The 22,462-nt window shown below is 36.6% G+C and overlaps 1 protein-coding gene across 4 annotated transcripts; it reads right to left on the minus strand.

Annotated features, from left to right (window-relative positions):
* Positions 1-3,036: 3,036 nt before the first annotated feature.
* eIF5B (eukaryotic translation initiation factor 5B) lies at positions 3,037-22,458 on the minus strand. Of its 4 annotated transcripts, none has more exons than XM_053743934.2 (18): positions 22,244-22,458; positions 22,090-22,149; positions 21,253-21,413; positions 19,729-20,903; positions 19,249-19,422; positions 18,765-18,896; positions 17,985-18,203; positions 16,867-16,980; positions 15,932-16,159; positions 15,067-15,249; positions 14,605-14,766; positions 13,991-14,121; positions 13,449-13,581; positions 12,951-13,058; positions 12,433-12,597; positions 11,865-11,972; positions 11,206-11,367; positions 3,037-4,299 (listed from the first exon to the last, which is right to left on the minus strand). In XM_053743934.2, exons 1-18 carry the CDS (start codon positions 22,288-22,290, stop codon positions 4,192-4,194), a joined length of 3,570 nt encoding a protein of 1,189 aa, XP_053599909.1. In that variant the 5' UTR covers positions 22,291-22,458; the 3' UTR covers positions 3,037-4,191. The 4 variants fall into 4 exon arrangements, with proteins under 4 accessions (XP_053599909.1, XP_053599907.1, XP_053599908.1 ...); XM_053743932.2 differs by having other exon boundaries at positions 18,765-18,899; XM_053743933.2 differs by having other exon boundaries at positions 19,249-19,425.
* Positions 22,459-22,462: the final 4 nt, after the last annotated feature.

The raw sequence follows: 22,462 nt of genomic DNA on the forward strand, positions 1-22,462 counted from the left end.
TCAAGATAAGATGGCTTTTCATATCGGTATACTTAGTTTTAATTTGTTAACTGTGCCAATATGACGACCTCGGTGGCGTAGTGGTAAAGTTCTTGCCACTGAACCGAGAGGTCCCGGGTTCGATCCCCGGTCGGGTCATGATGGAAAATGTTCTTTTTCTATATGTATTTGTTATAAAATATAGTATCGTTGAGTTAGTATTCCATAACACAAGTCTCGAACTTACTTTGGGGCTAGCTCAATCTGTGTGATTTGTTGTGTATATATTTATATTTATTTATTTATCTAAATCATCTACGTCAGCATCCGCAAATCGTGCCTGATATACTGCAGAGCCCTTTAGGTGTTATTACACTTATATAAAATATCATAGAGTAGGTATTTGACGTGAATTTGGTCTAGTCACATATAATCACATGCTTTGAGTACATGCTCTAAATAGGATTAGCTTTACTTGTCATCTTATTTATTGATTCGTCCTCACAAAAGTCGAGTTCTACTTCTACTTACATACCTTGGACATAGATAGGAAGAGATACATTAGAAAGAGTGAATCTGTGGACCAATATAGGTAATTACCTTTCACCGCTCTGCGTTTTCTTATAATTCATCTTTTAAATGTCAGTTCAGTACAATATTCTAGGAACTTACTGAGCAACTTATTTCAAAGGTCTATTCAACATCAGTAACGGTAAAGTTAGGCTTATTCAAGAATCCCCTCTACATGATCCCCCTGAGAAGAGCATTTTTGTGATTTTATCAAATTATTCCCCTTTGCATAAGGGGTAGGTACACGGAACGGAAATGAACAATTTGTTTTAAAAATCTCCTTGGATTATTTCTCTCATAGGATTTTTGGAGATTTTGTAAGAAAATCTATTTTTACGTGACAAAGTGCTTTAATTTGGAATATTCTAAAATATAATTCAAATCAAATGAGCCATATAAGTTTGCCAATATTTGTTTTTATCTAAATTGTAGACTGCTTGATTGCCACAGTTGATTGCATATTATTATCGTATTGGATTTGCTTCTGTTAACTAGGTACTTACCTACTTTTTTTTATAAGCTCTAGTATTCTTTATGCTATGCTCTAGATATAAACCTAACAGATGATATTTTTCCTTCGCTTACGGCGGTGGCACTGGTGGCAGTAAGCATTATTATGCTGTTGTTTATCGACTTCCAGATAAATTATTTTAAAACCCTAGGTGTAAATAGGCATGGTCCACATCGTGGAAAGGCAGTGAATGGCGTTATTTTTAAAATAGGTTTTAAATTATATTTTATTCAAAATTAAAAGAGTTCGTTTTTGTTTACAATACATTTTTTTATTAGAAATGTACCTACCTATGAACGTAACTTGTCTACTTTTTGCCCATTCTTTAAAAAAATAAATACCTTGGTAAAGCTTCCGCACACGACTGAACACAGGAACGCCAACAAACACACAATTTCACTTATCACAACACAACAACAGATTTCAATCTACTAGTTAGCACTCGTTGTAGTCCGCGACTTCACCCAGAAGTTGCTACCATCAGGAAGAGTCCGACGGCTTTGAGCGGACGGTTCCTGAAGCGAGCCCAGTGGCCCGCGCATGCGCCTCATAGCCCGGGGCGTGACCTAGACCCTGAAATACCAACCTCCTCGCCCACACACACCGCGTCTCCATAGTTACCGCTTCAAATTGTGCCCAAAAACAACCAAAAATATGCCATAATTATCAAAATATTATTATGTAGCTAAAAACTCAAGATCCTGATACATCCTTATGAGGTCTTCAGTAACGGTCAGCTTGTAAATGTTGAGTGGAACAGTTGATTATGCATCGGAGAGCATGCGGATGAACAATAATAAAAATAGAGGGGTACCTACCTACGGTGTTCGCCCCACCCAATCGACTGTGTCACTGGCACCGCATTGGTCTTTCTTAGAAATGGTATGAGGAGTGCTGGCCTTCCCGCAAACCATCACCAACGGCAAATAGACCAAGCTAGCTCGGTTTGCCATCCATTAAGTTGTCATGCTTATGCGTTGTTGTGTTACCTAATGTTATTACGAGAATCGGTGCCAAACCCTAAATATAAAAAATCTTAATTTTCTAGTAGGTATCCATATACTGATGTATATTGAGTTATCCAAAGTGATATGGTATGTGTTATGGTAGATATGACAGAATGGTTTGTGTATGATTATCATCCGCTTATATATATATTTATAATAATACGTACATAAGTACTATATCAACAATTTTACTGTTAAAATAAACTCATTCTTGCAACACTTGATACTGTTAGATACTCGTAACTACATTTTTTTGTATTTAACGCAATTTGTTTTTGTGATGGCACGTAGCTATATTTACTTTCTACTGAGCTATTTGTCCCACTGTTGGATAAAAGCTATTCCACGCATCTCTAATCCTTGGTCTCTATATAGTCGAACGATCGACAGAGAACGAGTTATGTATCACGTCCATTGGACTTCTCTTCCCGTAACCATAGACTGGAATGGAAATCAGGTAGTTATCTGTGTCAGTCTCTTTGAATGTATGCGGCAGACGTGACCCGAACACACTTCAGATCTAGGTAGGATCGGTACTGCAAAAACATTAATAATTTAGTTATTTAGGAGTATAATGGAGACGATCAGAGTAGTTACCTACGTAGATACTGGAACCAGATTATAAACGAATGCATATATTAATGTGTGCATATTTCTATTTTCAACATCACGTGTGCGTACGTGACTGCTGCTTTTCCTCCCACGCAAATTATAAGTCAATAAAGGGAAAGGACTATATAATCTGGAGATATTTTCTGCAGGCGATAGGTTGCCAATAAGCCCGCCATACACTACAGCTAAATGTAGCCTCCAAGTTTCACAACTCTTGACTGTCTACCCCGTACGGAATAAAGACGTGATACTATATCTGTATCATAGTGTACTATGATTTTGATACTTATACAAAACTGTTCTTCAAATGGTGTCAATATTTAGGACAGGTGTATTCTTTAAAAATTAAATCCAAAATATATTAAGAAGTTTAATAAAATTTCTTCAATATAAGAATATGTCCGATTCCATCTATATAATACAAAGCATTTCAAAAAGGGAAAATACCTACATATAAAATACAACCTTCTGTACCTTCAATATGGACAGTTGCCCTGCATTCCGCGTTCAATCCGCTCCCGACTGTACAATAGAGCATAGTCTTTCATCTTCGATTTAATTTCGTACAATACACGACCCCCCGAACACGCCTGATATATAGCGATTCTTTTGTCTGTAGAGTATGCGCTATTAATGACCATGAATAGTCTGCATGTATTATTGCAGCAAGAAATATAAAAACCCACAAATTTGTCCAGCAATTTGATCAAATGGCTTCATTTTTTTTTAATTAATATATTTGCACACTCCATTAACTAAGTACCTCTGTCCTTCCACTGGTGGATCGCCACAGCATTACAATTTATTATTACCTCTAATATCTAACGATGAATAAACAATTTGGCGTTAGTCATCTACAATAGAAGCACCGAAGAAAAACTGGTATTACCCTACGAATACACTCAAATACCATACAGACGAGATCGTTTATTGCACTACAAATACATGTTACTACAATACATAATAAAAGTATGTAATACAAAGACATGCCATGGTGATTCAACAACCTAGTTTATTAATCTGTTATTTACATACGACAAATTTTGTAAACCATGAATATTTACAAATGATTTTCGGGAATATACACAAACGGCTGAACCACACTGTTGTTGGCAAATTTATTACAGTTTCTTCAACCACGAGCCAAAATTATGGTCCAAACAAAGATACCCAAGGTAAAAATGAGACGCTTCGCACAAAAAATAAATAAACGTGTATAATACTATTTACAACGTGTCTCTCATCATAGAAACCAAATCAATTTGTTAAAATATTTCAATCTCAACACATGGCAGTAAATAAAAATATAACGGCACAGCACAGAACATTATTGACTTTTATAAATGACTATAGGATACATTATGACACAATGTGATGGATGCTTTGAGATTCTATGATACAGACTGGTGTTACTACACGGGTAGATGGAACAGACAAACTAGAGATAGGGATGGTCTATCCCCAGGTACGTAAGATCGCGAGCAAGCTGGCTGTCGGCTGGGGCGCAGTGGGTTAGAGGATCTGGAAGAGTTTCTTGAGCTCCACCATCAGCTGCCAGTCCGTCTTGATGAGGTCGTCGCGGAAGTAGTCCTTGCACGCGTCAATACTGGCTCGCGAAATCTGGAACAACGTACCGTTTCAATTTTAGGGTTATAGTTTCCCACAAAAACTATAATGCGCCAGATATTAAATTAACAAATTCACTATTGCTTTATTAATACCTATATACATATTTTAATAAATAATCGTAATTACAGAATACACTAAGGCCTATTCCACTAATTCCTACCAGTTAGAAATCTGATAGCGTTTTCTCGCAGCATTGGATACTAATTCACTGATTAAACATCTATTTTATGTAATAAATATACTATATGTAATAAAACTGAATGTTCAAAGAATTTTCGAAGATGTGACACGTACGCAGATAGTTGGAACGATTTCGCCATTTTGACGACGATAACGCGACAAAAACGAAAGCAGCGTTTTCTCATCAGCTTATAAGGTGGGTTAGCCTGTTCGTCTATTGGATTTATTATCGGTTTAATGAGAAAAACTAGTTAAGAATAGGATTTCAAAAAAATTATAACGACCGGAGTAACGATAACTTTAATTATAGGACCGCTTGAACCGCACGCGTAGCCGGTCTTGCAGAGTTGAAATCGACTGAGAATTCAATACAAATTGCAAGCTATATCGATATGTCATAAATTAATTCACGGAACGCTGAATATAATTGCGGCCTACCGAACATCCGCAAAAACTGGTTGCAGGGGCTGGACTCCTAAAAATAGCATCACATTGAATGTGCGAGTGGTTCATTCAGGTCGACCCAGTTTCGGACGCATCGATTCAGTTCTTGGAGGTGAATGGAGGGTATGACGTCATTGAGAAAATAGGACAGGTTGTGCAAGCAAGGAAGTAGGTCAGAAGCACCCCGCGACCCCTCAGCCCCGCTGCACCCCGGCTGGGACTCCAGCTAACGACATTCGAGGTCTCGGTATTGGGTTAGTGAGAAATGCGGAACTTGCTATTTTTAGAATAGGGGGTGGGAAATCCAATGAAACCATCAAGGTTGAAATCCCAGTCAAGTTAAGTAGTGTGATATGGAAATTATTGAAAAATAACATATAAAAATTGGGAGTACCTAATACAATAATAAATTTAGATAAACTTTGAAATTAAAAGTACCTATTAAAATGTTATACAGAATGTGGTTAATACCCAATGATAGTTTTAAATTTAAAATCTACCAATTTGCTGGAAAATTGGTAATCACATGAAAATACACATCGAAATGAATTTAATAAAATAATATATTAATCGTGATATCGTAATCGAAACTATGCAAAAACTCATAAAAAATATAGTCTTCACCGGTGGAAAGTACCAACTTGATAAAAAGCAAGCATAAAACACATTTAGAATATTATATCCGTTAAGGATATTCTCTATGGCGACATTAATGCATAGTTTCATCAATGGAGCCGCACTGCGAAATATCAATGGAGCATCTAGTATGGGGATTTGACCCGGTCATTGCGTCTGTGTGAGTGCCTGCGACATGGGGTTTGTATGTGTGTCGTCTTACGCTACAGCAGCCGTAAAGCACGAATATGATCTTTATGTTTACAGCAATAGGTGATATAACTATGGTAGGTACAAAGAGGGGTGCCCCAGATGCCGTTCTGACGTTGAGTAGTTGACGAAATTATCATGGATAAAATGAAAGTAATTTTGTTTGGCGAATTCATGTACTTATAAGGCCGGATATGCGTCAAGAGGCAGCTATCGATCATAGACACCCACGACGCAACTTTGTGGACAGACGAAATTAATCGATCTATTAAGCCCCGTTACATATAGACTCGACATAGTTATATCCAGCTGCCATCACAGGTGCAGGTTTACTACACATGCACATAGGGTACATAACAATGAGGTGTTCTTACATATTTACAGAATTTATTTTATTTTATACATCTATACATCAGTTTTTGAGTTAATTGCAAACAGACAGGCAGATGCTGATGATGACTTTGTTTTATAATATGTAAGGATAAGGATAAAGACTTGTAAATTCTGTAGAATTAACTAATTTTAAATTAAATTCCATCCCCTGATGACAAATTGCCGTCAATTCGTCATTAAGAAAATTGAAACCCATTGAAAAGATAATCACGTGGCATAAAAAAAATAATTTGCCATCCAGTAAAATCAATTCTCTCTCATCTGGCAATTTTCCCGGTTACCTCCGTCGCCGTCGAGCGTCGAAGCCCAGAGTCCACTTTCCTACTTGAGTGAAATTAAATGTCGTTGTAAAGGTGTCCACGAAGAGTTGCCGATGGGATGGCGCACAACGCGGGCGCATGGGAGGCGGTGACGTCACCGCCGAAAATACTTCGGCCTTCGCGCGGGTGACGGACCGAGTTCACATCTCATTTACATGGATCGAGAATATTACAAGATTAATTTTTCACCGAAGAAATTAGCTATGGAGAAGAACACAAGGGAAGCAACTCCACCGACAAGAGTCTGGCAGAATATCCAGACGCGATTTTGTTCCAACCGTGGACTTTTCGAGCTATTCATGTTTATTTTATCGAAATAACAATACCGGATTTGGTTTATAAATTAGGATTGATGACCCACGAGGCAGCCTCAGCAAATTTAAAGAACTTAACTAAATCTAAAATTAAATGTAAAAGTAAATCTAAAAAAATCTTTTATAAGTAGATTTACTATTATTTATTACGATATTGACCCCTATAATAGTTTCCAAAATCAGTTAAATCCACACTGATTACTATAGGTACCTAAATGCGAATGTTCGCCTGTCTGTCACAACTTTCTCGGCTAAACCGCTGGATCGATTTTAATGAAATTTGGAATAGATATAGTGGCCCGGATAGAATAGATATAGTTAAACATAAGCTACTGCACTGCATATGCACTGATCACGACAAACAATACAAATTACCTCAAAATCGTGGTAATAATTTTACCAATTTTACCAAATGGTCCAATACAAATTAGCTCAAAATAAAAAACCCTTTATAGTCCAAGAGCTAATAAAATTAGGACGCATATTCACGTCAACAGGAGTTGGTGCGGCTCCCGCCGGCAATTTCCCTCGACCCAGTGACCTGTACCCCGGCATCCTCCCTGCCCCCTCACACCCCCCGTAGACCCGCTGCAACGATCAATGGAGCCGCACGAGGGGGCCATTGATGCAAACCGCCTTTGCATTCATTGTACATTTGCACTTGTGAATGAATTTCTTTCATGCGGTCACAAAGCTTTTGGTGAATGTAAAACGATTAGGCCCAATGGGAATGCATGTTGCAGAAGTGTTATTGTAATGTAAATATATTTCTAGATTTTTTAAACATAAGAGGAAAGAGGTAACGCCCACACAATTCGCATATAATTTTGTGCTTTTTAAATTGTTTCTCTAACATTTAATGAACGAAATAGGATATTATACTGGAAGGAATAGGATCTGTGATGTGTGATTCCCACAATAGAACCACTCCGTATCCTCCCTTGGATGTCGTACGAGGCGAACAAAGGACAAAAACCTTTGACAACTGATAGATCTTTGATAACTGAACTAACAATAATCTTATTTCTATCTAAAAGTGGCACCGAACAGAAAAATTAGAAAGCAATAAATAGGCTTCGGTGGTTTGGGTGCGTTATGAGAAGGGAAGAGAACAACGTTGCATTTAAAATCATGATCAAAATCATACTTTATATTTTATAAACTATGCTTTGTATAGGATTTTGATACATAATGAAACTGAAATGTTTGTTTAGACGAGCTTAATTTCTTGAACTGTTATGAGAAAGATGAATACCTTCATTAGATCGGTAAGGCGGCGGTGGTCCAGTGGTGAACACCATGTGATCGAAAGTTCGGATCCTACTTGTACAATTAGAATTATTATACCAATCTGACTCATTTAATAGTAGTTTCCATAGACCACTTCTTGCTATGAATGCTTGCTCCTATGAAGGAAAACATCGTGAAGAAACCTGAACACTAGTTCACTATTTAATTCACTAGTGTACTATGCCATGCCACTTGCCCTTGCCACTAGATGGTGGTAGTCATAAAAGTCATGTCAGATGCCTTAAGGCGACTTGAATAAAATTTGACAATTAAAAGTGTTAGTAATAAGGTATAATAAAAATTATTATAATCACTACATAATACAAAACAAAGTCGCTTCCCGCTGTCTGTCCCTATGTATGCTTAGATCTTTGAAACTACGCAACAGATTTTGATGCGGGTTTTTTTAAATAAATAGTGTGATTTCTGAAGAAGGTTTAGGTGTATAATTTATTATGGCCAAGCGAAGCCGGGACGGACCGCTAGTTAGATAAAATATAAAGATTTGATCAAACATTGAATCTAGCTGTATGCATTTCACGAATACGAAGAAACTTCAAACAAGTCTAAGGGTAAAGCAACGCGAGCGGCAAACAAAACACACACAACGACACTCGCGTGCTATTCCCGGACGCAAACATTCGATGTTTAGGTGTTGCCGGACAACTAAATAACTATGAATGCGCGTTCCAATTATAGCTCGTGTCAATCTGTGCAGTCTGGTGGCGAAAATAGGCGCGATATCAGTCGATGTAGGCACACCATTCATCAGATCGTTACGGGTCGCACATCGATACGAACGACGTTTGTAAATTATAAAGACACTAGCGACACACTTATTAATCTTATCTAACTCAAAGTAAGATTAAAGCTATTGCGTATATTTAAATTAGGTAGGCACAAGTGTTAATTTGCATAGGTACAAAAATAATCTATGGTCTGAAATTTGTAGTGTGGAGCTAGCTGCTCAATTTTATTAGGTTTTTAAAAGTATAATTTTATGCAAATGTTGTTCTATTATTTTTGTTTCGAACACTTGGTAACGGTATAATGTTAGTGCTCGTATTATTTCCGCATCAAAAAACCTGCTGTGTAGTAAGCTGCGCTCGAAGGAAATCACAAAGAAAAAAGTAGCTAAGTGAGACTCGGATTCGCTCATGAAGAATCCCGTAGTAGCGACCATAAATTAGGAATATATATTAAGAAAAAAAGACTAAATTTTCACAATCAAAAAACTCCATATAAACCCTTTCTTGCTATCTCTTAGATTTTTAATTAGATTATCATATTTAAAAGATGACTGCCACATATGCGCTTTTTTAAAACTTGGTGTATCTCATGTGTCGCCTCTATATTTTCGTCAAAAGTATTGACTGAGATCTATAGCATAAGAGTATATTTTTAGGGTTCAGTAGCCAAATGGCAAAATCGGAACCCTTATAGATTCGTCATGTCTGTCCGTCCGTCCGTGTGTCACAGACACACACACTTTTTTCCGAAACTATAATAACTATACTGAAACTTGGTAAGTATTCTGTGAATCGCATCAAGATTTTATACAAAAATAGAAAAAAAAAACAATAAATTTTGGGGGTCTAAGTACTTAGAACTGAAACTCATTTTTTTTTTAATCAAACCAAATAAGTTTGGGTTATCTATAGATAGGTCTTCAAAAATTATATTAAGGTTTCTAATATATATTTTTTAAACTGAATAGTTTGCGCGAGAGACACTTCCACTGTAACTTCTAAAATAAGAGAATGATAAAACTCCAAAAAATATATGATGAACATACATGTATATGTAAACTTCCACCGAAAATTGATTTGAACGAGATCTAGTAAATAGTTTTTTTATACGTCATAAATCATAAACCGCAATTTACCTTTCATTCAATTAATACAAATATAAAAAATATACAAAAATCGATAAACTTTTATGTTACTTATTGCTACGCTTATATTACTTGTTGCTACGGAACCCATGAACAATTCATGAGCGAGTCCGACTAGCACTTGGCCGCTTTTTTATACCTAATAGCTCTGAATGGGGTAGCTAATGACATAGGAGTATGTTATATAAAATATGTTATATTAATTAAAATAGATATTCATTTATTATGGAATTGTGATTAATTACTCTATGGAATCGGGTAAAACTGTAAGTATAGGGTGAGCGACTAAAATAAATAATTATTTCTCGAGCTAGTACTAATGGAATTATAGACAAACACTTATGGAAAGTTACACTTACAGAGTGTTTAGCTGAAAGCAAATTTCATTCTAAGAAATAACACCGGAAGCGCCGGCTTGCAACAAATAAACAGCATGTCCCAAGGATTTCGTTTTACTTTGGCGGTGTTTCAATTTATAACAATGTATAAAGTATACAAAACGGGAATACGGTGCGATATCTAAGCGCGCAGCATATAGCGAAATAATAGTATTTTTACAAGCTTTTTAACTTGTGTAAAAAATATATGTGTAGCCCTAGAAAAGGACGAGGCGAGTAGACACAGACAGTTCAGGCAGCTAGTAGGCATAGCATTACCGAGGAGAACTGACATCAGGCAAGCGAGGAGTTGTATAATCACAGCCGAATCTTAAAATGTTATTGTTTATTTACCGGGAACACGCGAGGATAAGAGAAAAATGTATCTCCTGGGATTTAATCAAAATCCCAGAGCATAGTAGTCTGTTACTGGTCATGTAGAAAATTATAATGAAATCAAAAGTTGCTTTCTCATAGCATATCAGGCATACGTGGTAAGCAAGGAAACCCGATGTTATGAAAAAAAGTGACTTGAAAGTGAAGAAAGTTGTGACAATGGAACAAAGGCATAAAAATTATGGATGCTGAAAGAAAATATGTACCTCTAAATAAATCTATTAAATATCGTGTCACAGTTTTAGTTACCATATTACTTATACGATTTCGATGAAATGTTGTATGTACATATAGTAGGTCCGAAATAAACAAAATACTCGTGTCACAGTTTTAGTCACCAAACTCCTCCGAAACGGCTTGACCGATTTTGATGACATTTTGTATATACATTCAGTAGGTCCGAGAGTGGGTTATCACCCGAGCGAAGCCGGGACGGGCTAGTTGTGACTCAGCAAAGCACTGACCTTGCTGACTAGCATATCAGTCTCGTCGAAGTGTCGGCCGAACATCTTGGGCGACTCCCCCGGGATGGGCTCGATCTTGATGCAGACCTCCTGGCCCTTGCGCGCCGTCTCCACTTGTTTGTGGTTCACCTCGATCGACGTCACTATGCCCAGCTCCACGAACTGTGCCAATGGGGATTTAAAACCTTATAATGTTATCTGTGAGACTATGACTTCCAATTTATTAGAAGCTAAAATCTTTTCATCATTGAAAGTTGAGAAATTAGTTTTCGAGCGAGCCACAGCTAGTTTTTTATATACATTGACAAGATAGATAAATAGATGAACTCTTTTTGCCAGATTTACAGAAGAAACATAAGTTATAACTATATAGGTATGGAAACATAATTAACGCTAGGATAAACTTATCAAAAAATAATGTACAGTCAACAGCGCATCAAGTTACCCTGCATGAACCTTTATTGGCGCGGTAATAGCGGCGAAATTGCATTGAATTTGTGTAGGTTGATGTGCTTTTGACTGTACAAACTTATTTAGAAAGATCATTTATAATATTTTAATTTGTTTTTTAAATAATGACATAAGAAAAGCATTTTTTTTCCAGACAATTTTAGTATGGAGAGGGAAGTGAAGTAAGAGGGTATAGTGATAAGCCTGACCTCTTTGCTGGGCACGCAGATGGGCGTGCCCTCCTTGACGACGCCCGCCTCCACCATGACGCCCGCCACGATCGGGTCCCGGGAGTTGAACACGAACTGAGGCAGCACCTGCACACACATTATATACACATTGATTGTAAAGCCACGAACACACTAGGGAACATTTGACGCGCAACATATCGTTCTTTCCTTTTCATTACAAATTGCATGAGTGAGATCGACTATGTGCTATTTCACTCGAGTAAATGGTAATGCATGAGACAAAGTTCACTCATATCCAGAAGAAACTCTGATCTCTGCTGTTCCCGGTTGCGTTCGGGGTCGTGAAAAATATTATAAATGTTTATGACTATGATATGCCTAAAGCCTAATTTTCATTACGATACGATATCAAAATTTTTTGTTCGTCAAAAATATTACGTGTAAATGTCAAGTTTCATAAATGCATTTAAATAGCTGATGATGATAAAATATATGTAGTATCATTGAGTTAGTATTCCTTAACACATGTTATATTGTGTTACATCTGCTGAATTTAGAACTCTAACGCAAAATTAATAAGACTCACTTTAAGTTTGCAAGGGAACACAGCTATATGTTTGAATTCCTCCCGTTTCCTCTGCCTCAGTTCCTCGCGGTAAGCAGTGAACTTGTCGAACAGGTGGTAGATGATGTCAGCCGCGAAGATCTTCACTCCTAAATTGTCTGCTAACTCCTGCGCGTCTCGCTCGATCTGATATAAAATATAATAATTATAAAACTAAATATATGGTCTTAGCGTAGCCACATGAGACAAACTATCCAATGTGGTTGAAGTCCATTCATAAAGACGTGTCTCGTTGTCCTTTCTCATAACGTCCCTTCCACAAAATGTCTCATTCTCAGAATGTTTTAGGGGGTCGAAACTTTTCAGGAAAGGGAGATTATGGACTACATATTCTAATAGCCTAGCCGTCAGGTCGCGCTAGCCAGCCCTAGTAAAAGCCAACACACGGTTAGGTACAAAATATATTAGCGCTCTGTCCCGTTTCTCTTCGTGTATTTTTGATGAGCGATCTTTATTGTATGAACTAAATATTTACTTACCTTTACATCAAAAGCAAGAATGGTGGCATATTGTGAATCATGTTCCAACATGGCGGACGCTTTCATAACGTCACGTTTCACCACGGGACCTATCCTGATGGCAGAATACTGTGGACAAAAAAAAATATTGCTTTAAAAGTCTATCTTCGAAGGAATCATAAACCAATACTTTTGACAAAGGATTTTAGATTTATAATTTTTTTGATGGACTTAAAAGTACAGACAAACATATTTAACATTATGGTGTTAGTTAGCCAGATCAGTGTAGGTATCCTCACCATGTTTTCTTCATTATAAACAGTACAAATAAAAAAAAAATTGGCATTTCGATCGCCGTCCATACCATTTTTTTTATTACTTTGGGGAATAGTTTCTCAAAAATAAACAATAATAAAATTTGACACTGCCATAGGGGCAACAGGTTATCTTAGTTGAAATAAATATGGTAAGAACGGCGGTCGTAACGCGCGCGGAGTCACTATTATATAATGATCTTACCGGAATCTTGCTAGTCCTGAGGAATTCCAACAGAGCTTCGAGTGAACCCAAAGTGGAGGCTTGTACGTACACCCCGCGCTCCGACAGCTTGATGGACGACAGCGCGGACTTCAGCTCGCGGGCCACCTCCTCTCTGAAACCACCACGCTATGCGTGAGTAAACACGCCTGGCGTGTCGGCCGAAACGTGATCCTCGGCCGAAAAGCGATCCGATACGATACGATAGAATTTAAAATCGTAAAAAGCGTATTACAGTTGGCATGATTTATATTTCAATAATAATTTGGTCGTTTTTAAACGCCTTATGATTTCACAATTAAAATATCGGCCATTCGCAACAAAGTAAGAGTGAACCAATAGAGATATATTTATTTGCATACAATTAACTTTACTGATGTTAATTATTACTGTACCTTACTTATATTATTAGTTATTTTACTGACATTATTTTTTTATTATAAAAATATTTTACTGTGATAAATAATATTGCCTAATTTAAAAATGGGAAATATAATTTTAGCAATCTATAAAAACTATATTACTTCAAAACGTCGACTTCATCCGGTTTCTGCGCCACCAACAAATTGAGGCCAGCGATGGCTTTCTCCAGTTCTTTGGCTGCAATCTTCACCCCTTGCGCGCCGATCACCTCTTTGTATTCAATGTAGGCGTTCTGAAGATAACAATACACTAAGTTACTTTGATGTCAGTCGTAAAATGCCAATTAAATCTTCAAAATTTTAAGGTATACATTTCTTATCAATCGTAACAGAAAATTGGCACGCGAGAAATATAATTTTAGATAAAATAAATTTGACATTTCAGGGCATAAGCTGTTAACCGAACATCGCACTTGGTGACATTGTATATCAATCACTTAGTGGTTAGTATCATTCGGTGGAAAATTTCCAGTGCCTTATTAAATAATCTAATTCGATTAAAGTAATGTAGAATAGGCTTTATTTCATACATACATTTACTGACAAAAACTATTGCAACATACATCGTTTTTCGTTTATTAGGTACAATGCTCTTTTTATTCCAACTTTCAAGTGCTCGTGAGATTTCGTCAAGTTTTATACAAAGAGAAGACCTTCACTTGAAGAAGAGGTTGACTTCCCTTACCATTTACTAAAACAGGAAAATCGATATTCACCTTAACTCGCAGTTCCTTCATCGGCTGCGGCATCAGTAATGATCTGATCTGCGTAACTATTGGTCCGTCCGTGCCCGCTAATATCATGGTGTCTCCTTCTCTCAATGTCCCATTGATAAGGATAGTGTCTATGGTCGTGCCCAATCCAGGGATAGCTTTCACCTGGAATAGAATAAATGCGTTAATTCATAAATATATTACATGTGTAATTTAGAAGACCAGAAACAGGCTAGTTTTACATATGTACCTATGTACCCTCGTAAATTATTATTAGAACGTTAAACAGTTCATTCTTGTCGGCATCAATCTATAAATTAAATCTTTCAACATGTTAAAAATTCAATATTGTATATTAAATTTTTAACATGTTGAAAGATTTAATTTATTTGATAATATAAATAATTTATAATCAATATGGCCAGTAAATTGATAGACACAGACATACAGACATGTAACACACACCTCTAGAACAGTAGCCAGCAACTGTTGCGAGAACACGAGGCGCTTGTGTAGCGGCCCCTCGCAAGCCTGTACTATCATGGCCAGCAAGTTGCCCATCCCTTCTCCAGTCACAGCTGACGTGGGTACGAGAGAGACATAGGTCCGAGGATCAGGGTTGTCGTAGAACAGTGCAGCGTTCAAACCCTGAAAAGAATTTATATATGATTTATATAAAAATAAAATTCAAACAAAATCCCACTAAAATTGACATTTTGACGACCTCGATGGCGCAGTAATAAAGTGCTTGCCTCTGAACAGATTGGTCCTAAGAGGGTTCGATCCCCGGTCCGGTCATGATGGGAAATGATCTTTTTCTTTGGTTCGGGTCTTGGATGTTTATCTATATATGTATTTGTTATAAAATATAGTATCGTTGATTTAGTATCCCATAACACAGTATCGAACTTTGGGGCAAGCTCATTGCGTGTGATTTGTCTTAATATAATTATTTAATTATAAAGGCGAACGTTTCTATTGTTTGTTATGTTTGAGCGTTAAGAATCACGCTCAAATTGCTGGGCTAATCTTTATAGTACGCGATTCCCTTAGGATTTGGTCCAAAAGTATGATAGTAAATGACGCTTAAAAAGTAGATGGCGCTACTGTGTTGAAAAATGTATTTTTAAATAATTACGCGGGTGACACCGCGTATTTACATTCGTAAATAGAGCAGCAAGGAAACTGCTCATCTCAGAAATGACAATGTGAAATTGCGAATCGTCTAGAATCCTAGCATGACGTCTATATTTGTCCTATTGGTAATATTATATCAGATTTAAATCTAAATGTGTACAAGAGTGAATAACTCTATTCAATATAAGTTTACCTGCTCAGCGAACTGCAATATAACATCCTTGCTCCTCTTCTCAAACTCCAGCTGCGTGTTCTGCTGCTGCATCCTCAGTATATCCCTGACGTCCTTTCGTTGCGCACTCTGCCAGTCGTACAGGCGATCTATTTTGTTCAGCGCTACGATGAAAGGAGTCTTCTTTTGTTTTAGGAGATTGATCGACTCGATCGTCTGCGGTTCTAGCCCATGCATTATGTCTACTACCTGGAATTTTCGAGTAATTTTAAAAGCTGCAAAATCAATGATATTGCATTCGGGGCTGTGACGCCGCGGTTCCACGTAAAAAATAAGCTTAAAATGTTGTGGTTGTGATTTTACAACTTGCCGCCAGGGGTCGACACTAATTGAGAATGATCTTGTTGCCTACAGGTGCCTAGGCTATGTCCCTGGTATATCGACAGGAGGATATAGGTACCTAGGTAGATCTTTATCCCTTGCCGGGTAGACAGAGCCAAGGGTTCAAAATGTCGAAAATAATGTTCAGCTGTATGGCGGGCTTGTTTGTAAAATTAAAAAAAAAATTCATTTATTCCAGTAATCTTGGTTACAATATAAGGCTAGGAGTTCCCAGTGAGTAATCTAATGATACTTGTGATGGGAATGACCTGCTACTTCCTTAAAAGTTTTACATAAAGACTACAATTGTGAATGTTAAGTAAAAGAAATAAATAAAAAGGAACAAGGTTACGGTAGGAATGAATGTGAGACCCATAAGTGTACGTGTTTAAGTTGAGGTAAATTGAAATTAAAAAGTAATAAGTAAGTTGAAAATTTTCCTATCTTTTCCTCGATGACATAATATACTAGTCTAAGAGGAAAAATTATGATATTGTTGCGTTGTTCTCTGATGTAAATGTTATTTCAACATAGCAGTAGCAAAAACAACAAAATAATTTTTGAACAGTACTTACCAATATAGCAATATCACAAAGTGAGGAACCTCTATTCCTCAGATTACTGAACGATTCGTGACCGGGTGTGTCTATGATGAGAAGACCAGGCAGTTTGAAGGCTATTTCGTTCACCTAAAAAAAAAACAAAAATTTTCAATAATTAGTTATGTGGGAGTTGAAACTGTGTGGAGAGGCTTACAAAATTCGCTACATTACGTTTTTTTCATTTTCGTGCGTCTTGTTTGAACAGATGTGTGATTTTATAAGGGTTCCGTTTTACCTTTTGAGGTATAGAACCCTAAAAGTTGCAACTTTTAAGAAAAAAATCAGTATCTAATTTTCTGAATACACAAAATGTTATTTACCAGACAAGATTAACTTTATAATTTTAGGACAGTAAATTGTTCCTGTCGTTAGGATTTTTTTTTTCTCTCATCTCCGCATTTCCGTCCAGGTTGCGTTCGGGGCTGTGAAGCCGTGAAACCCGGGCTCAGCGTGAAAAATAAACCTTAAAATTTTGAAGTTTCGTTTGTGATTTCACACAGGCTGGCTGACGTCAACTCTCCTTAGGAATGCTATATATAAGATGCCAAAGCTTTGTGTCCTCTCGCTTCGTACGATATCCACGGTAGGATATGGAGTGGTCCTATTCTAAGGCGGAACCACATGCCCACATGTACAAAATATTCTTTACGAGAAAGTTTGGATACAGGAGTATATTTGGTTAAATAGAGATTATGTGCGTGATCATTAGAAAAAAGTAGCATACAAATAACAAGACACAGATTCTATGACATGTTTGATTTGCTCCCTCGTCATTTGCTTCGATATAATTCATGTTTCTAAATTAGCATTAAATCAATTATAATAAAAGTTTATTTGTCAGACAAATAAAAAAACCCGACTTTCAATATTCATTTCGCTACAACTTTTAACGGCTGAACCAATTTTGATCAAACATATCTAAGAACCACCGAACAAAAATTAGCTATCAAATAAAACAAAACCGCATCCAAATCGGTTCACCGGTTGATGAGCTACAGTGCCACATACACAGACAGACAGATACATAGATACACTTAGCGGTCAAACTTATAACACCTCTCTTTTTGCGTGGAGGGTTAAAAATCACTCACTCCCTTAACATGTTTGGTCTGCTCCTTAATGTTCTCAATGGGCACATTGGTGGCGCCGATCTGCTGCGTGATGCCGCCCGCCTCGCCGTCCTGCACGTTGGTGCGCCGCAGCTTGTCCAGGATCTTGGTCTTGCCCGTGTCCACGTGGCCCAGCACGCAGACCACCGCCGCACGCAGAGGATTGTTCACTTTGTTCACTTCGTTCTCTTCTTTGCGTTTCTGTTTTTTATTTATTTATTTATCAGGCTCTATATTTTGTTTGGAATTAATTTTATTTATTTCTACTTAGTTTCTTAACGTTACACTAGTGATGCGGGCAACCCGCGTTTAGCCATGAGGTATACAAAGTCATAGTAAAAAAAAGTGCACATGCCAGCTCCTTGCTTGTTTTACTTGCAATGTGTATCTTCAAGTATCATTTACCTTAATAATCATGTGTTGTTGCTGTTATATGTATAATATTTTCTTTTGATTTGCCTTTTTTCTCACATTTTTGTTAACATAACATTAAAATTATTTGCCAAAAACCACCTGTCCCAGATCACATATCACATACTAGATTTTGAGCGCGGCTTCGCCCGCGTGAATTAATCTGCAGAAGCGGAACAGATATGATTTGCATACAAACTTTTAACCCCCATTATAATTTAAATTTTGAAAAAAGTACCCTACATTTGAATGAGATCTTTATCTACATGCATACTAAATAGAAAGCCCTACACTTGCAAAAGAAAATGAAAGAAAAAAATATTATTTTGAAAGTAAAGAAACCTGTACTACCTCCAATCTTTTCAAAATAGCTTCCCTTTTTTTCTGGACATCGGTCATCTGGTCATCATCAGAGTCTTCTTCTGAACTGCTGTCCTCTTCAGAGCTGTCTTCCTCTTCTGAAGAACTTTCATCTTCTTCCTCCTTCTGAGAAAGAATGCAAAAGGTGTGTATTCTGTAGATCTGTATTATCATAATTGTAATAAATAAATAACCTGTAGATTGTACACATTGATTTTGTAGCGATAACATTTTTTTGTTTCCTTTGTTTCCTTTTTTAAATATAACTAAACTAGCAAGGGAGAACACAAAAATATTCACATAACGAATCTGACGTCAGATTAGTAGTAAAATAACAGCCAAATCTCCAAAGTTTTAACATTAATTTTTGTTGCCTTGTCTTCATAGTGTTTCAGTCCCGAACGCAATTAGAAATACACAAAGATGAGATAATCGGACATCTTTTGTATTAATGCTAATGTGTCTTAAATCTTACCTCTTTAGGCTTCTCTGGTTCAGGCTTCTTTTGCTGGCTTCTCACAGGAGTCTCCACAATGGGCTCGGGTTTGGCAGGCTCAGCCTCATCTTCGGAAGACTCCGCATCCCAAGCATCCTTCACAGATTCATTGTCCGATTCTGCCTTCTTACCCTCGGGCTTGGGTGATTCTTCCTGCTTAGAATTTATTGGATGGAGATATTTTCATTATACCAAAATTTTTACACTGTGATCTTGTTCTAGAAGTAACTTGGGCAGTGAATATTTACATTGGTGATAAAATTAGAATACACAATGATGAAACACATTAAAAATAATAGAAGAAAAGAATAGAATTTCATTCAGAACACAAACTGATACAGCTTGTATGAATGAATGAAAAACATTCATTCAGAAGCTAGCACAGGCATTTCCAAAAGTGATAATAATCAGTTTGTGTTGCATAAATACAGACAAATTAAACTGAACTAAATAACTAACCTTTTTATCCACAATTTCTATCTCAATCTTCTTCTCTTCTGAAGGTGTGGCTGGTGCCTCTTGTGACATTTGCGACTTCAGCTTTTGTGGTTTTACTCTCGTGCCAAGTCGGGGTGGTTTCTTCTCTGCAGATCCAATTTCAACCCCCTGAGCTTTCAAAGATTCTAATAAAGCTTGAGCTCTTGCCTTATCCGCTCTTTGTTTAGGAGTAAGTAATTTACCCTCAGCTTTAAGCCTTTCTTTTCTCTCCTTTTCCTTTTGTTTCTTCCGTTCCTTCCTTTCCTTCTCTAACCTAATAGCTTCTAACCTCTGCTGCTCCCTTTCTTCCTCTTGCTTTATCCTTTCCTCTTCTTCTTTCTTTAATCTTTCCTCTTCCTCTTTCACTTTTTTGAGAGCTTCTTGCATTGCAGCAATAGTTTTCTTAGTGGGACCTCCTTTCTTGCTTTTTTCTTCTTTATCACCTTTGTCACCCTTTTTCTTCTTTTTATTCTTCTCTTCTCCAACAGTAGCACCATCTCCTTCTCCTTCTTTTTCTTCTGATGGCTCTTTAACCACCGCTTTAGGTTCTTCGCTTACTTTATTGTCTGCTTTCTCTGGAGCTTTAGTCACTTGTTTAGGCTCACTAGGCTCTTTTTTGTTCTCCAGTTCCTTTTCTTTCTTCTTGGCTTCTAGTTTTTTCTGCTTTTCTCTTTCTTTCTTTTCCTTTTTTTTTTGAGCTGCTGTTTTAATAGTAACATCATTTTCATTATCACTACCTTCATTATCATCAGCTTGATTTTCTGGTTCTGGTTTGGGGTCTTCCTTTTTAACTTTCTTTTTAGATTTTGCTTTTTCTTCAACTACTTCCTCCACTTTTGGGGGTTCAGGAGCAGGTGTTGGTTCCTTTTTGATACCAGAATATTCCATTTCAAGCTCAGCAAGTACTTTTTCAATGTCTTCATCACTATCATCTTTCTTTCTTCTTTGTTTTTTGCCTTTTTTTGCAGGTTCTTTTTTATCTTGTGTAAGTTTTTTTTGTTGCTTTTGTACAGGTTTTTCATCATCAGACGAAGATGGATGTGCCTCAGGTGGGGACACATCAGCATCTTCTATTTCTAAGAGAGCAAATGCACTTTTCTTCTCCTCCTTCTTTTTATTCTTCTTTGGTTTTTGCTCAGGCTCTTCATCAGAATCATCTAAATAAAAAAATATAATTTGTTTTTATGTCCAAGTATGTGCATGTATGTGTTAGCTTTTTTTTTACAAACAATAATTTTTAATGCAGGATTTTATAAAAAATATAGATGTTATTCTCTCCCATCTGAGTGCAATTCTAGTATCTACCTCATACATAATGTGCTGGAGTCCAGCATCCAAATTAGTATAGCGAGCTGATTCAGACTCTGTACTGTACAGCACCAACAAAAAAAGTCACATGAAACTGCTGCCACTATTTTTATAAAACTGTATAGGAATCTTTCAAAATTAACACCATTGAATTATAGACAATTATATATTCAAGAATTCAAGATATAGAACACTTACCTTCACTGCTAGCATTAACTTTTTTCTTTTGAGATTTATTTGAAATAGATACATTTTTTACACTCTTTGTGACTTCTTTGATATCTTCATCCACTGATTTCTTATGCTTTGACTTTGATTTAGGTTTTTCATTGTCACTGTCATCAGAATCTTGGATTATTCTGAAATAAACAATAAAATTTTACCAGGTGATATCTATACATTATTTATTTCAACACTATAATAGCTTACAGTAAATTAACCTCTTATATAATCGCTTATATAAAACCGGTAAAAAGGAAAGTACATTATGATTCTTGATATAGAATTTATATGTAATTTTAACTCAGACAAGTGAGATAAATACATTTATCTATCTACATCTACAGAAATCAAAATAAAAGTACATCCTTCCGAAATGGAAAGCAGAACTACTTATACTATTTTCAAAAAATCTTTCACCAGTAGGAAATTGCTTTATTCCTATGCAACATAGGTTGCTTTTTATTTCAATATCCTCAAGGGGGCCCAGGGACACATCTAGTCTAGTAATATATAATATATAATCCAATTACCGATTTAACACTTTAGGGTACAGCATGTGACTTGATCACAGGAGAAGAAAAACTGCATTCCTTCCATTATAATACAAGATTAGAGTACATATAGAGTGCATAGAAAGAAAATTATTTTAATGGATCTACAGCTGAAATAGCACCACAAATGTTAACTATTATGCAGAGATAAAATATGAAAATATAAGGTGATATTTCAAGTAAAATACTATTTTTATAAGGTGCTCAAAATACAAGTGAACGGTTGTCGAGAGGCACTTAACCTAAAAGTTAGCTAACTTACTTTTTCCCCTTTGTAGCCGGTTTCACATGGTCAATATTTGTTGTTTCTACATCACTGTCGCTGCAAAAATTCGCAAAATATTAGAGCCAATCATCGATATTGGTAAATGTTACGGAAAACATATGCCAAAGATGGGACAGAATAAGATACTCACCCATCATCCGCACTGGGGTTCTTCTTACCCTTTTTAGCCTTTCCCATTTTGCCAGAAGAACTGTATTAAGTTACAATTCCTACAATATAGTGCTCAGTTTCCGTGTATTTTGTAATTTCTATCATGTGAAACGTAATCAATTCACTGAGTTGTACTACGTACGAGCCGAAAAACGATTTTTGACAAAAACGTCGTCGTGTCGCTGTCGCTGCTCTGCCA

The sequence above is a fragment of the Plodia interpunctella genome, chromosome 4 (genome assembly GCF_027563975.2).
Source record: "Plodia interpunctella isolate USDA-ARS_2022_Savannah chromosome 4, ilPloInte3.2, whole genome shotgun sequence".
In the NCBI taxonomy this organism is placed as follows: Eukaryota; Metazoa; Arthropoda; class Insecta; order Lepidoptera; family Pyralidae; genus Plodia; species Plodia interpunctella.